At 40.5% G+C, this 17,548-nt stretch overlaps 1 protein-coding gene and 1 non-coding gene across 18 annotated transcripts in view; one reads left to right on the forward strand and one right to left on the reverse strand.

Moving 5' to 3' along the window:
• clasp1a (cytoplasmic linker associated protein 1a) overlaps window positions 1-17,548 on the forward strand; it is a 94,737-nt gene that overhangs the window by 17,211 nt on the left and 59,978 nt on the right. For all 17 annotated transcript variants that reach the window (XM_044365319.1, XM_044365315.1, XM_044365318.1 and 14 more), the window contains exons 3-4: window positions 16,050-16,128; window positions 16,923-17,026. In XM_044365319.1, the coding sequence (XP_044221254.1) occupies window positions 16,050-16,128; window positions 16,923-17,026 (183 nt within the window). The remainder of the gene's footprint in view (window positions 1-16,049; window positions 16,129-16,922; window positions 17,027-17,548) is intronic.
• Window positions 15,525-15,651, reverse strand: LOC122993014. The gene has a single exon (XR_006406278.1). It is a non-coding gene; the product is annotated as a U4atac minor spliceosomal RNA (small nuclear RNA).

Below are 17,548 nucleotides of genomic sequence, written 5' to 3' on the forward strand. Positions count from 1 at the left end.
GGTCTGAGGAGATAGATGCGGACATCTGATAGGCAGCAGTTACTATACTTTCCATTCTAGCAAAATATAACGAACTGAAGGGAAACCACAGTCTAGACTGATGTATTGAGTCAGTAATGATACACAATGGAAACGATGGTGGGGTCTCTCTCTCTCTCTCCTCAGCTACTAATAGAGCTGATTGTGTGTGAATGACTCGCAATGAAGAGGACAAAGGAATGAAATGCAGACGTGTTATAGTCTTATCATACTTCATGCACAACTGGCTTCATCTATCTGTTAAAGTATCGGCCTGTTGTGACTCATACATGCATGTAGGTGTACATTTACAGAAAGAGCCACGTGTGATATTTGGCACCCGGTGCACAAGTCTGGTATGTTTATTATTATTATTATCATTATTATTATTATTATTATAGAGAAGAATCTCCACGGCAACTTCAAATAGGCTCCTTTTACAGTGTTTTCTAGTTCATTAATCTAATTGTATTTTCTTTGTGCGTAATAAGAGATGATGATTGACATAAAACGTTTATTACGGTGATGTTAGATGTGATGTTTCTGCATGTTTCAGCTCGTGCTGCTGCAGAGCTGCAATAATAAATGATTAGTTGATTGACAGAATATTATTGGTAATTATTTTGATAGTTGTTTAGTCATTTTCTGAGCAAAAATAAATTCAAATAAGCTTTATTGGCATGACAGAGCAGAAACCTACATTGTCAAAGCAGAAAATGATAAACATTGACAGGTGATAATAATTATACAATAATATGTAAATATAATATTAAATACAATATAATAAAAGGCATTTTTACAGATGTGATCACACAGAAACATTTACTACAGAGCTTGTTTCTCTCAGATTATGACTAGATTTAATATATTTTGCAGCTATTACTGCACTTTTCTCCTCCACATACATAGGAGAGTTTCTGAAGATGAGGGAGGTGGATCGATTCAGGATATATATGATTATATATCTTTGTTTGTTAGACTCTGTTTGCATTCAGTTTAGAGTGTTGAAGTCTGACCCAGCGAGACCGCCGACGTGACTCTGGCACTTCTTCAGACATGAGACGACACGTTGAATCACCGTCAGATGAACCTAAAGGACCGCACGTCTGAAAGAGGTGGTCATATTATCTAAGTTGTCCCGCCTTATTTGGACCGAGTCCCTCTCCCTTCAGGAGGAAGTCGCAGCACATTACAGCTGTGAGAATAGAGACCTTTTACTCTCGTCTCGGATGTGTCGTTCAGTGTGTAAGTGTGAACGGTATGTGTCGAAGAGAAGAAGCTATAGGCGCCGATCAGCTGAGCGTCTGTGTGTGTGATCAAAGCGTTTAACATGCCTCTTTCTGTGTGAAGGCATTGTGACCAGAATAAAGGAGCGTTATAGTCTCTTTTACTGTATGTTCTTTAGTGATCTGTGCAGACTTCCAGAAGAAAACTCTTTACTCCTGAGCAACATAAATGCTTCCTCTGTCTCTCTGTCTGTCTTCATATGAACTCTGTTACCTCTCAGCTCTGCCTGAACCGTGCTGCATCACTCCCTTTAGATTGTAAATCTCTCTCGGGTGAAGGTGATATATTATATCGGCTTAGAAAACTGATTGCTCCTTATTCATTTAATAGCAAATATTTATAGAGGGGTGGAATATCTGTATCTTCACAGCCTGGTACTCCAGATTTCTACAGGAGAACCTCCTCCCGCTACCCCGTCTATCTCTCAGTCCAGACACCGATGTCGTCACCGTAGCTCTCTCCTCTCACTCTGTTGTGGCTCCTTTTGTGTTGCAGTCAGGCACGTGGCGTCGTCCTGTACGGCAGATAACGCTGCAGACTCTCCTCAAGCGACTGGATTACATCATGAGTGGTGCAGCAGCACCCAGTCCTGGTCTGGCCTGCCAATCCAGTACTGCTCTGCCAGATCTCCCTGAGCGATGAAGTTGACAGTCAACAATGACTCGTCCACTTCTGTGATCTGCCTCCTACCTGCTAGACTGGACTGACATTCTTGGTAGTGGACCAGCATACAAGGGTCTGGTGTGGAGTCAACAAAGAGGCCAGACGGGTTGACTTAAAAGACGAGGGTGTGGTGTTTTGCTCCGGGTGCCAGTGAGATGATTAAATACGGCCCAGGAATGCCAGATAAATGAGTTTGAAGGCTTATCAGATGTCAGAACACGTCGTTTTATCTTCTCGTTGTTGACAATCAGAAGATTAACATCAGAATTACACCTTTAGATCCGTCACTGAAGTGTTTCCTCACCAGTCAGTTGCTCGAAGAGGGCAAAGTTCACGTGGTTTGTGTGTTCACTGTGATTATTCTGTATCGAGTGTGAAATTTCAGCAGTGGCGTTCAACCGCTCCGCTGTTTAAAGCATGCAGGAGGAGGAAACACTGCTCTGTGTTTATGCGCATCTTCAGGTCGAGCGAAACACGAGCCGATACGCGGCCTGTGTAGACAGCTGTGATTGATTCAAATAGAAGTGTGTCAGTTTGTCAGACGCTCATGAGACGGACGACAGAAAACCACGACTGACACACTTTCATCAACAACAAGAAGCTGTTAGTGAGGACTTAAGTGCCCCTCCCCTCTGGTCATGAGTTACTCAGACAGTTGAGACGTTCATGTTGTGTTTAGAACTGATAATAAAAATAATCTTTGTTGTCTTAACTGTAAATGCAAAGTCACATGTTTGTATATCAGTCAATAACGTGTGCTTGAGTGACACCCGCTGCTCGAGGGTGCTGCATCCTGCTGTGCACCCTCAGAGGAATGTGTGATGAGACAACAGCACCGTAACACTGCGTATAACGCTCTTCGGGTTATACTCTTTAAATTCTAAGGCACATTTTCGCCCAGTCAGTCAGTCGTCCATGTCATTTTCCATGTCAGCCCGTTGGGGCACTAACACCCGTATCATGTTATCAGTGGGGTTGTTTGTTCTGCAGAGCCAGCAGAGCCAGAGAAGGAAGCCACTGAGTGGATTGTGCTGTAATGTGCTCCGTCATGGACCTAAGTGAGCATTGTGAAATGTGCTGCGTCATTGACAAGAGACTGTGTACAATACAGAAACGTCCCGACTGCCTTCATATTACAGAGACATGTGCTGCGAGGAAGTATTTATTCTTTATATACATTCATTTGTATTTGACACACATAAAGTAGCAGTTAGCATAGTAGCTAGGATGCTAACTAAAGAGACAGGATTGCAACATTCACACTAAAATGAAAAAGTGCTGCATGCATGGAAAAACATGGACTACAATTACCATAAATCTGTCATTTATAATTGATGCTACTATATCAGTTACGTGTCCTTCGGTGTTGTTATTTATACTGCAGCCGTATTGGATTTCATGTGATGACAAACGGTATGCATGTGAATAAAAAAAAAAACAAAGAAATAATTCAGTTTCAATCTCTAGTTTCTTACATCAGACTCAAACATCAACATGCTTCTGATATGCTGCTCACAAGCTCCTCTCTGGTGCATCAGAGCGGTAGGGAAAAGGAGCGAGTGAGGTTATTTGGGGAGACGGAGGCCTTTTGTTCGAGATGCTCATGGTTAAACTCTGTAGTCTGACTTCCTCGCTTCTTTCTCTGCTCTTTATCCCCAGACAACACAAGTAGCTTTTGCTGGCTGTTTGCTGACGTTATGAGATATCACCTTGAAGATATGAAGCTTAGTTTCATTGGTATTTGTTGTTGTGTGATTGCTTTCCTTATGAATATTTAAAAAAAAAAAATCTTTGTACCTTACAGAGCATGTAAACTAGCAGCCCTATTCTGTAACATCTGAATCTGAAACATTGATTTAGTTCATCTAAGGTGACTTAACCACACCTCACCTCATTTTAAACACAATAGTCGCTATGATTTCTTAGATGCAGTTAACACAGGTAGAGTATTTCCTCCTTTGGGGTTTTCCCTCCAGGCAGCCGTACACATGACTCCTGCAAGACTACTGTCACAACACTCCCTTATAATAAATACCGTCTTTGTTCTTGATTAGTTTGGATTCGCTTCTCAAAAGTAAAACACTCAGTCTAGTATCCAGTGTGAGCCGTATAAAGCGGGGTAACCTACACGCCGATGAATCGATGAGGAAGAAGGATCATCGTAAGGACACTTTTAGCCTCCGTAACAAGGAGTGTAGGGTTGTGAGCAGCTGGTAGAGACATGATTAGACTGAATAGCAGCTGGATATGTTAAGAGAATAAAGCTATACGTGACTGCACGACTTAAGAACCAGCTCTGAGAGAGAAAAATGTAGTTCAAGTATTGCAGTAAAAGTCGCGGTTTGGTCCCTCTGACTGATATGTTATTATAGATGACATCATCAGATTATTAATACTGAAGCATCAGTGTTAGAGCAGCTGCTGGAGGTGGAGCTAGTTTGAACTACTTTATATACAGTTAGACCATAAATCAGAATAAAGCAGCTGTCAGCAGGAGTCTTTACTTCTTACAACAAACAGAAAGGTTGTTTTTCTTTTTCACCGCAGCACGACTAAATTGTTTCAGTAATAGTTTTGGCCAATGAGCCGTTGTTGGATGTTTACATTTTTCAAAATGAAAGACCAAATATGTTTTCTTTTGTTTTCTGCTGTACTGAAATCGTACTGAACTGTAACACCCCTAGTCAAGACACAAAGACGTAACTTTTTTACTAAAAAGACTGCAGCTGTGGAAGATATCCACTTTATTTAATACATTTGTCCTCAAAACAAGGACTGTGGATTTTGTCCCCCATCACTTATATTGTAAGTGCATTATGAAGGAATCTTCTAATGGTCAGTATGAGCAGGATGAATGATTACAGCAAGAGTTCATATGGGCACCTGACTGTTGTTTTAAGACAGATATGAAAAAATGTGAACCTGTCCTTTAAATTAGTCAATGAACTTTCACATAAGACAAAGAAAAAACAGCAAATTGTCAGATTTTTGCTTGAAAAACGACTGAAACAATTAACCGATCATCCGAGTTGTTGCCAGTTAATTTTCTTTTGCTCGACTAAGTGATTAATCAACTAATAATTGCAGCTCTGATATCACGATACAGTTACAATATCCAGGATTAAACATAAAATAATCAAACTGATGCTGCAAGTTATGAACTGAGTTTCACTGTTACATGTAAAACAAAAAGTTTAGATACAGTTCAACTCAGAATCCATCACAACATACATCTGTAGAACAATAACATGATAAGATCATAACAACACAATATGATTTTGAGATAAATACCAAGCAAATTACACCACATACATCATATTTGAAGTGATATTTGATGTTTAATTGGCCATAATAGACTTTATATCAATGCCATAGTGTTGATGTGGTTAGTCTCACATCTGAGACATTTGCAGATGTTATTTGACCCAGCCTCGATTTGCAGAAATACCACAGAAAAAAAGAAACAGTACCCACCAGCATCCCCCTCTTGTCCCAGTAAATAACTGGTAATCTGTTCTTCTCTGTGACCTTTAACAGTCCTGAACAAACTACCACCCTCCCAGTTGTGTGTGTTGTTGTTGTTGTGCGTAAGCAGTCTCACTGTGACATCCTGAGTCAGCTGTCTCTCTGCCTCTATGTCCAGTTGTTTGTTTGTTTTCAAGTGTGTGTGTGTGTGTGTGTGTGTGTGTGTGTGTTTGTACTGGTGCTTATTTATGTGTGTGTGAGAGAAAGTGACAGAGAAATGCATGTAGTGAAAAGCGGTCACAGTGTCCGCTGTGACCCAGCCTCTCTCTCTCTGTTCCCTACATTCAACATCAATGTGTGTGTGTGTGCTCAAAGGTCACCACAGCATTTGTATAACACTTTCATCAACAAACGTGTAAATGCTGACCTGTCCAACCGGGTTTAGATTATAGTTGTTTCACCTATAATAGTCGGTACTGCATCTCATCTTTTGTCAGTTTTTTTTTTTTTTTTTTTTTTTTTTTTTCTTGAGCGTGGTCAGTTGATGCCTCGTTTGCTGCTGCTGCTGCTGTTTATAGTCATCTGCCCGTGGCAAACGGGGACTCATGAGCACCTCGGCTAGCGTCACGGCCCGTCCCGTGGTTGGCGTCTGATAGGCCACATCTCTACCTCTAGGACACTGCTGGAGTCGACTGCACCCAGACTGAAAAATAAAGAGATACTTAAATCAGTGTTTTTAGTCGCAGAGGAAGAAAAACAGAGGCTGGTGTTGCTACAGCTACTGTAACTAGAAGATCTCTCCAGAGTTTTACAGTTATGACTGGATTCAGCTTTGTTTACAAGGATCTGATGCTAATAATATAGGCTAGAGTGAGCACATGCTGCATGAAGAGAAATTTTGTAAATAGAAGCAGGTGAGTGCTGTGAAGTTCAACTGCTTCTTTAAAGGACAAGTTCACTATTTTTCAATTCTGTCTTAAAACAACAGTCAGGAGCCCAAATGAACATTAAAATAGGTTTTTTCTTGCTGTAATCATTCCTCCTGTTCATACTGACCATTAGAAGATCCCTTCATTATGCACTTATAATGGATGATGGGGGACAAAATCCACAGTCCTCCTTCTGTGCAAAAATTGTATTTAAAAGTTTATCTGAAGCTAATATGAAGCTTCAGCGTCCAAATGAGTCAAATCAAGTAGATATCTTTCAACATTACAGCTCAACAGGGAAACACTATCCGAGGAAACGCAAAGAGGGAATTTGATGCTAAAAAGACTGTAAATGTGTCAGATATCCACTTGATATGACTAACTCAGACTGCTGAAGCCTCATATAAGATATTCAGATAAACTTTAATGTATTTTTGCACTAAATGACTGTGTGGACACACTGTAGATCACTTACTTTGGAAGTGCATTTGAAGAGTATAAACAGGAGGAATGATTACAACAAGGAAAACCTCTTTCACTGTTTATATGGGAACCTGACTGCTGTTTGAAAAATTGTGAACCTATCCTTAAGAGACACATTCAGAGAAAAAAGCTGCTGTATCTGAAAATGAAAAAAAGACAACATGGTAGGAAATTAACACCAGACATTAGTCTGTTTCTAAATTTTACATTTACCTAGCAAGATAATGTGAGCTTTCTGCCATAAAGCTCATTTGAACTATAAACATCTAAATTGCTGTCATAACTTTGTCTGTGAACAGTTACCGTGTCTCCATCTGAACTGACATCATCTGCTTTTTTTTCTCTCTGTTTAAAAGTTTTAAGTAGAGCATAACTAAAATTTACTGTCTGTTTTCTCAGCTTGGACTCTAACAGGAAGTATTACTACACACAGGTTACCACTGATCCATTTTAACAATGCCAGCAAGTCTTCCAGCTTTCTCGTAAACCAAGTTTTTCCTCTTTTTGTTTTTCCAAAAATTAAATCGCAGGCTCGTAAGATTGTCATGATTGTCATTGTCGTTATCAAAACGCAACGAGGATCATCAATTAGCTTGAAGAGGCTCATGCTGACTAATGCTGCATCATCTACTTCTACCATTCATATCACATATTCCTCCTAATCTTCATCCATCCTCTCTCTTCCCTTCTCTCTTTTGTAAATCCTTTCTCTTTCTAAGTCTACACCTATTCCTTTCCTCCTATCTGTCTCCTCATCTGTCTTCTCACCTCCTCCTCCTCCTCCTCCTTCTCTTCTGTGCTCTACTTGTCCTCCTCTGTTGAGAAACAGCTATTTGCCGTAGCAGAGGTATTTGTTTACTACTGTTATCAGATGGAGCTAATGATAGGGCCGGGACTGCACATGATGTGTGTGTGTGTGTGTGTGTTGAACTGCGTGTACATGCATGTGAGTGTTCTCGTCAAACCATTATACAGTCTGAGCAACACTCCTCTCCTCTGTGTTGTGTTCAGGCGTCAGGAGAGACTTTGTTGAAGTCTATACTTATGTAGGGTTTGGGTTAGATTTTTGTGTGCAGCCGTTTGGAGCTTAGACACATTTGCGTCAGTATAACACCCGGAGACTACAGAGTAAATTTAGAATTTGTGAAATATCAAATCGTACAGTTTTATTGAAACTATATTTAATAGTCCATTAACAAGTGTGTCACATCCAGCATACCACAGCCGCCCTCTATTCCAGAGTCGATTTGTTAACACATAAAAGCTGCAGAGGCAATCCTCCATCACTCCACTGGCAGATGTTAGGATGTGTTTATGGGATATGTAGATGATATTTATGGATGACAAATTAAAGGAAATGGAGATACGTGGAATTCAAACGCTCACGCAGGGCCTCATGTGTTCATCGGCTGGTTTGATGAGCTTGAAGATGACGTGAATTATTTGCTCGGGGCTTCAAAGTCACCAGCAGAGGGTTGCACCAGCTGTTCTGCAAGTTCTAACTTGGCCTGGTTGTAACTTAAGTGTTTACTAAGTGGAGATTTACGCATCATTTAATTAAAACCGGTTGCACTCATGGATGTGTTATAAGAACTGGATACCGGGCTCAAAGATGGCGCCTATTCAGTCGAGTGAAAATTGCTCGTCTGGCGCATGAGCTTCTGGGTCATGCGGCCGGCTGAATATGTGCAGTAGTGTTTCTTTCGCTGGATCCGCCCGCAAGTTCCCGCTTGATTCATAGACGTAACACTGGGATGACATCATGGATTCACTGGGAAAAATTGGCAGCAAGGCTGAGTGGTGGTGTGGTATACAGTTATTTTAATACATCCATGGTTGCACCACATTAAGTGTTTCTCACGTAGAGATTAGTTGTTACTAAATATTTATAGCTGCTAACTGCCAGGGCTAACTGCTGAGTAAGCTAGCTGAATGAACTAAACTATCGTTAGCTTGCTGATATCTGACCTGTTTAGATTAGAGTTATGGCAATAACATTAGACTAAATGACCAAATAACATCAGTTAGCTTAGCATAATCAGATATTTCCCTCTCACTGTAAACTGAATACTTCTAATTCTAAAACACATATTTCTTCAGTTATGTATATAATAAGACAACGTCACTCCTAAATTCACAAAAAGATACGTTTATTTTATGTTTCACTACACTAAATCTGTTTGTGTGATGCTACAGTTACTTTCTGTTTACATAGTTGGTTGCTACTTATTGGACAGATGTTTCCTAGCAACCAATTTACACATTACTAAAGTGTTTACCAGTTAAGAATTTCTTAACTTTTAATGGTTCAACCTGATTGAGTAAATTAGCAATTTGAAACTAGCTAGTAGTTACTAAGAAGAACTTAGGAAACACTTAACGTACTTAACGACTGGTGCAACTCAGTCCAGATTTCAACCCTATTGATCCTTTGTTAAGCCCCGCTCCCTTAGTTACTGTTACCAGGCCTATCAAGCCCTCCAGAGTAGCATGCAGCAGGTACAGTTTGCACTTTATAATGAAATGAACACACACTATTAAATTCATTCCTTACTTTTTCCAGTCTTGTGTTTTTGGTTTTGGACTCTAACTAACTGCTGTTACTACATCCACTTAAAGATGTGGAGAAATCCAAAGCTTCACAGACCTGCAGAGTCAAGTTACGGTTACTAAGCTATACGATTTAAACAACAAACAGTCAACTGAACATATAGCACATGGAAGATTTTGGACCACTGTGTTATGTTTTGGATGAATGGTGTTCATCCCTCCAGTAGACTTCCACACACTCGGAGAAAACAAAGAGCACTGGAGCAGTTCTTCACTACATGAAGCTCAGAAATAAATAAATATGTACATTTAAAGTTGAACAGCAGTGAGAGGGAGACATGCATCAGTATCAGTAGCAGTATGTCTGGAGGAGGATTCTCCCATTTCAGTGTTTTCGCTGCTGCAAGTCAAGCGTGAAGCGTCGTCTATGGAGGAAGTGAACCGGAACAGCGATGTGTGTATTTGTGTGTATCTCCTAAATGTGTGTCTGTGTGTGTGTGTGCGCTATATTAATCTCCGCATGTATCTGTGGTCTTAAAGTGTGCTCTGTGTTAGCGCTGTGGGGCCTTTCCTCATAATGACAGTTTACTGTACATTCCACCATCTCGTTGCCACCGTGCCTGAGGTCCTGAGCTCAGCTAACTGGAGCTGAGTCACTGTGTGGTCACTGCTGAATAATCACAGCTTAGGAATATGATAACACTGCTGCTACTGTCTCCAAACGCTGGCATAACGATATAATTACTCATCTCATTACTAGTTAGAGGATCCAGTGCGTGCTAGGAATTGTTTGGATGTGCGCAGCCTAACTAGAATAAGGCTGCAGCTGAACTGGGGAGCTCCCAGTATGCATTTGTGGGATAGTATAACAGCAGTGTTGCTGGACAGATTTTCAATGTGCTGTATTTTCTTTTTATATTGCATCACTTGCAAACTTCACCGATGGGTTCAGTCTTCCTCTGAGCACTGTTTTGGAAATGTTAATTCCAGACAATAATAATCCTCTGGTCTGTTGGATTAGCCAGGTGGAAGTATTATTGTTAATGAAAAAATGACATCAGTGTGGTAAAAAGAGAAACACAAAGGTTTGATTTAAAAAGCCTTTTCACCCTCAAATCTGCCCGACTATTCAGATCCACACGCTAGCTGACTGTGTCTGGTCGCTCAGCTCTACAGGTATCATTAAATCACCAGACACCCACAGTCAGTTAGTGTTGAAACATACCGAGACTCTTTATGAGCCTATTCTTGAGCGAGGTAATAAACTCCAAATAGTCACGCAGCTGCTCGATGACTCTGGGTGACTGTGACACCGGAGTTGCAAGCAAAAAATGTGTTTGATTACTTTTTATACCTTCAAATAAATGTTAACTAAGATGATACTTTGGCAAATAGTTGCACAGAAATGAGCTTCAGTGTTTTTGTTTCTGCCACAGCAGGTTAATCTGTTCTGTAAATGTATTGTTATGAAAAATCAATAGGTAGAAATGTATGTTTTAAAGTTATTGGTCTTATGTAAGGCTGCAACTAATCCAAATTCTGTGAATATTTTCTGTTTTTTTTTTAGTCTTCTATGACATTAAAACTGAATCTTTGGGTTGTGGACAAAACAAGACATTTGAAGACGTCACACTGGACTCTAGGAAACACTGATGACATTTTCACACATTTTATGGACTAAAGGACTAATCAATGAATCAACGAAATAATAGACAGATTAACCGATAATGAAAATAATGGTTAGTTGCAGCCCTAATCTCTAACCTCTAGTCTTATGAAGGTGCTGTGCATATACCAGTCACTTTATCTTCCTGGACAGATGCATTATTTACATACAAGCAATCAGAACATGTCATTGTAAACTGTATTTGCATAAAGCATTAAGAGTCACCGTTCACTGCTGTGACAGAAACAAAGCTCGTCAGCAGCCTGTGACGAGCACAAAAGAGGCAGCCTGTGAGCCGCAGGAGCATATTAGCTTTCTAGCTAACGCTTCCTTCTTATTTACATGCATGGACACATGTCTCGTGCGGTGGCTCGGTGAACAAGCTACCACGAAACATTCAGCAGGAAAAGGTGCAATGCTGAGGTGCAAGCTGAATACTGCAGCTAATGCTAGCTAGCACTTTGAAAAGCTTAAAAATGCAGCTGAAACTTAGCTGTTCTATGGACTACAGATTCAGTCCATAGTCCAGACAAAGTCTAGGTTCATGCACATGACTGAGACGTCTGAATCCAGGAGGCTGTACTGTGCAGCAGAAAGCAGTAAGAGAGAGAGAGAGAGAGAGAGAGTCAGGTATGCTGCATAATAACAAGGCAGACAGCAGAAAACTGCAGCTTTCTGTGTTTGTGTTTCATGAGCTCATTTTGGAAGAGTTGTCTCACACACTTTGTTCTGTGTAAACATCTAAACAGTTTTGTTTATCTTTTTGCAAGCTTAATTTGAGAAACGGAGGCTTTTTTTTTGTATTTAGGCTACTACTGGGGCTTGAGACGGCTGCGTGTGTGTGTGTGTGTGTGTGTCTGTGTGTGTGTGTGTGTGTGTGTATGTGTCTAGCTCCACTCCCTGTGGAAAAGGACAGCATACCCAGCTGTTCTCTTGACTAAGAGGAAATCACTGCAAAGATGGCAACATGTTTCTGTATGTGCGTGTGTCTATGTGTGTTTCTGCACTTGTGTCTGCTTTTCTCTTCGTGTGTGTCAGTCTGTGTGTGTGTGTGTCAGTGTGTGTGTGTGTGTGTGTGTGTGTGTGTGTGTGTGTGTGTGTGTGTGTGTGTGTGTGTGTGTGTGTGTGTGTGTGTGTGTAGTGTTTCCACTGGTAATGAGATGACAGGCTCGCTAGTGAAGGGAAGAAGACGAGAGAGAGAAATCCTTGATTTAATTTAAAGGCTCCTCCACATCACAGACAGATGGAGGAACAGGCTGTGGCCCAGTAGTTCTCAGGACGAACGGGCACATGTGTTTTTAGTGAACTGCAATAGATGTTAGCGGGAAATCTAAACCCACTACACACATTTCTGGAATAAGCAGTCCTTCTGCATGTTCCTAAAATCCATTAATCTGGTCAGATCTGTTAATATAATAATGATTTGTTTGCTGTATGCAAGGTTGGAGAATTGACCTTTCCTTTCCTATTCAGCCATTCACGACATAAACACAACCTTCAGCAGTAATATAACCGTTAAGTATGATACTTGGTCGGCAGCCAAAGGCATCAGATACTCTAAATTACCAACAACAGGCAAATTTACCAAAAAATCAACTTGTCATGAAGCCACAAAGAGACAAGAAGCAGCAGGTTGTCAAATCTTTTTTCAGTAGAAAGCTGCAACATAAAGAAGCAAAGTGTCAGAGGTGTGAAGATGTAACGTGGCAACAATATATATTTATATAAATTTCCAACTTGGATAATGCTTCTGCTGACTCTTAAAAAAAAAACAAAAATACACACAGAAAAAAAAAAACTGCAGTTGCCCAACTGGAGCTGAATATTTAAATTACATAATCAGTGCAAACACAGCCAACAGCTACAGTGAGAAGCAGGAGACGACCTGCCTGAATGTGTCTGAACACAGTAAAGTTTCAAGATTGAAACGTGTGTGTTGTTAGTGTTAGATTGATTGATTGATTTCTGATTAGATAAGAGACTGAGATGACCTTTAGTGAGATAATGTTACTGTGTGATATCATATGATGATCATTGTGTTTACTTTTCTCTAGCTCGTCAGTCAGTCAAGCAAGAAAACCTTTTTTCTACAGAGATCATATCACTCCAGTAAGATTTCATTGATGGTTTTGATCATCAGTGTTTGGATCTTTGATTATTGATTATTACTAACTGTAATCCACTGCTCTATCAGAGATCCTGAGATGATGCCTCGCTGGTTGTTCCTCAACCGAGGCTTTTAAAAACAATGACGCAGACACCCACGTCGCTTCCTGATTGGGTCTTATCAGTGACAACGTGTCCTTCCCTGATAGGTCGTCACGCCCCTATCACATGACGACTCCCGTTCTGTGTTTCCCGCTGCCTCGACAGCCCCATTTCAGTAACAGTTTCACCTCGTCGTCGGTCCGAGCAAAGAAATCTCTGTCTCTTAATTTCTGTCATTGCTGTTCTTCCTCCGTAGTGTTTTCTGCAACCAACCGCAGAGTAGATAATCTACTTCCTGTTTACAGCGGCGGCACGTGCATTCCCAGCGTATGTGAACCGTCACGCGTTATGTGTTTTCAGGCGTCTGAAACGGTGCTAAAACGCTCGTGTGGACGGAGATTATTTTGGTTTTAAAACACCGTTTTACAATGGAAACGTGTTAGCGTGGACGTAGTCTAAACTAAAACAGCCTGAACTGAAAGAAAGAGCCAGTATAAGATAAATAAGGAGTTCTGAGTTAACTGTAAATCATGCAAAGGTATTCCAGTAGAGCCCCAGAATATAAATATAGACCTGGAAATGTGCAGAATACGTCCCCCCTTTTTTAATATTCTGTATCTGCTGATGCAAATACACAATCTCTGCTGTAGCTGACCAAACTAGATAAGAGGGGGGGGGAGTAGAGATGAGGACTAAGCGTGTTGGGCAGGAGGATTTGGGAATTGGGAAGGGATGATGGTCATGAGATTTGGGTGCCGAGCCTTGAGGGGGGTTGTGTGTATGTGTATGTGTGTGTGTGTGTGTGTGTGTGTGTGTGTGTGTGTGTGTATTTTGGGGGGTCCGGATGAGGATGACTATAAGAGAGAGTTAGCCATCTGTCTGTCCTCATCTGCTCTGGACTGTGCTGTTATTCTCTAGTCTTTTCCGACGTTGACCTCAAATTCTTCACCACTCAAACACAGGGTGCAGTTGTTACCACGGTCCCTTTGTGACTCAACTTCCCCAGTTCAAAGAGAGAACCGCGTTTACCTCTAGCTGTCGCTCTAAGAAACGTTAGGAAGACCTCCTGCGTCGACCTTTCCCAAGAGAGGCTGAACCTAGATTTGACAAACTGACAAGTGGAGTTTTTTTTTTTTTTTTTTTGAGATTTACACCATTGTTAAACTCAGCTGATCCCTCTTAGAGCTCTCATCGAGTCTTTGTTTGGGCCCTGTCATCAGTCTAATTACTGTAATTCCCCCCCCCCACAGTCAGAGAACAAAGGGACTGATCTGAGGATTAGGCCTGTAGACACCGGGCCCTCTGCCTGCTGGGACACACACTACCTGCTCCTCCAGTGGCAGCAAGAGATTTGGAAAAGTGAGAAAATGTAGCCCCTTTTTTCTAAAGTGTTGGCTTTTTATCATGCAGACATGGACGACTTTTCCATTAATATGTCTTACGCCTTCGTTCGGGCATGACAGGACATTTACAGAAAGAGACGCTAATGCTCACATGATATTTGGAACCTGGTGAAAGAGAGAGATCAGTGTATTTATTTGACTGTAGAAGCTTTAATTAATGGACACTTTCCCCTGCTCCTCACAGTAAATCCACAGGATCCACCGCTGCTGTCAATTTCATCATTTAATGTTATTAGAGAGTGATTTCTGCTGCCTGTTTTATGAAGTCTGACATGCACAAGCATTAAATGACAAGACATTAAGTCTCTACTCTCCTACTGATCTGATATGAGAAGTTCAATCTCCTCAACGCCTCAGAATTAACTCTTTCAGTGTTTCCTAGTTTATTAAACCAGCTTCAATAAGAGATAATGATTGAGATCTTACATTTACACTGATGTTAGAAGGCAACACAAGACGTTCGTTTCTCTCTGCATGTTTTTACATCAAGCTGTCGCAGCCCTTCGCGTTAATCGGACAGCATTCAATTCAGACTTGTGCTGTTGAAAGTGATGTGGTAACGTGACAGCTCCGACCTCGTAAGAAGCGACCCAGATGCTTATTCAGACATGAGACTGACATGTTTAATTGGCATCGTTAAAAGGTTTGATAAGGGCTTTTGTTATGGCATAAAATCAAAATGAGTAGAAATTTACCATGCTGCCTATAAAGATCAGTCTTGTACATGCTGTTACTGTATTGTTTTAGCACAGATCTCTTGTCATGCTGCTGTGCTGCCACAAGATAGCAGCATTTGATTCTCTATATTCAGTCATATTATCCCCCTTTCTTTTATTTTTTACAGTTTTAAGAGTTTCCAAAAATTGCACCGTATTCTGAACAGAAGTTCAGGTGATGCATAAGTGTTGTTATGGTGCTAGCAGGGCTACTCTCACTACACGTTCATTGAGCAGCTCTCTCACCCCATGACAAGGAAAGATAATGTGGGTGTGGCCTGTGCATTTATATCAGTGTTTGGTCAGAGGGTTTTCAGTCATGGTGCAGGAATGCAAATGTTTTTTTTATGTGTTACTTCAGTCCTAAAGGTGTTATCATATAATGCTGTGAAGGTTGCAGGAGGACGGTGTCATTCAGAAGCGCAGCAGAAGCTTAAAAAGCATAAATGTTCTGTTTACCCATGATCCTTTGCAGCAACATTTTGAATTCAAATCTTCTTCCTGGGCGTGTCCAGAGTTGTAGCCATGATTATTATGTTTATTTGTAATTATCAGTTATGTGCAGCAATTGTGAGAAGATTAATGTGGTTTGTTTTGCTGAAATGTTATTTTAAAATAAACATTTAAATATATATTTATATATATTTTCTGTCTCCACTAGGTGGCTCTGCTCGGCTTGGACCTCTTATCTGCCTTAGTGACAAGGTTACAGGAGCGATTCAGGGCCCAGGTGGGAACAGGTAAGACTATTGTGATATATAACATGACTGTAACTTATAAAACCTCTTGTCTGATATATTTCTAACCCTCACCATCACTTTCATGATAGTTTACTTGCCCTTTTGTTTATTCCAATGATTCAGCTATTGTAATAAAATAAAAATTGGATCCTATAAAACATTTTTTACAGGATCACTGACACCACATCATGTTTTGTTGGCAGTTATTCATTCTCCTTTCTTTTGTGCAGTCTCATTAGCTTTCCTGTTGAAATAAACTGTTAAGAACGCTATTATTTTTGGGTTGGGTTTTGGATTATCAATGCGATCCTGTGTCAGCTGGCATTGCTGTGTTTGGCTCATGACTCTCAGTGATATCTACATTTGAATAACTGAATCAAACTAATCAACCTTTTGTCCTGTGTTAGCTTTCTCTCGTTCTCACCTCACTATCACCTTCCTGATTGATGACCATTCTTACCTCTTTGCCTCATTGATTCTCAGTTAGAATAAGAATAAATCACTTTACAATTCAGATTCTTCCTCTGATACTACCCATGTTTTTGTGGAAGCCTGAAAGCACGGCTGCCCAAAGGTTAAATACAGAAATGATTTACATATAGATTGTTTTTTGTAACATATCTATAAAAGTACTTTGACAAAACAAAATCTAGTGGCGTTAACAAAAACCAATACACATATCTGGCCTTGATTTAACACCCAACGCCATCTGAATGTCTCTTTTTCTTCTTTTAAGTTGCTCCCACTGTTTTGAAAGGATACTTAAGTGTCTCCTTCTGTTCTCGTCCCCTCAGTTCTGCCCAGCCTTATCGATCGATTGGGAGATGCCAAAGACCAAGTACGAGAACAAGACCAAACCCTGCTGCTAAAGATCATGGAACAAGCTGCCACACCGCAGGTATTAACACACACACACACACACACACACACAGAAATATGCTCGTTCTGAATAAGGTAAGTTTTTTTTTTCTTTCCATGAGTTCAGGATTTCAGCACACAGCCTGAATTAATTCTAACGAAGAATCATTTCCATCTGGTGCAATTTTCTTTCTGTGTGCTCTAATAACAACCCTTGTTCTCCAGAATAGCCATGAATACACAGTCCTTGTTCAAAATCAGCCTCACATATTCAATTATATTTGTGGCTCAGAAGCTGTTGTCATTTATTTTGCTTTCAGACCTTTGATACTGAACTCAGCTTCCTCAGTCTCAGTAGCTGATATTCAGTTTTTTATTTATGCGCGAGGGGTCTCAACAAAGGGATCAAATTTGAACTAAACTAATAATTTCTACTACTTTTGAACAACATATTCTTTTTCGAGTACCTATTTTATGGTAATTTAGGGTTAGGGTTATGGTTAGGGGTTTAGGGTTAGGGATTTAGGGTTAGGGGTTTAGGGTTAGGGCTAGGGGTTAGGGT

The sequence above is a fragment of the Thunnus albacares genome, chromosome 11, assembly GCF_914725855.1.
Source record: "Thunnus albacares chromosome 11, fThuAlb1.1, whole genome shotgun sequence".
NCBI classification, from domain to species: Eukaryota; Metazoa; Chordata; class Actinopteri; order Scombriformes; family Scombridae; genus Thunnus; species Thunnus albacares.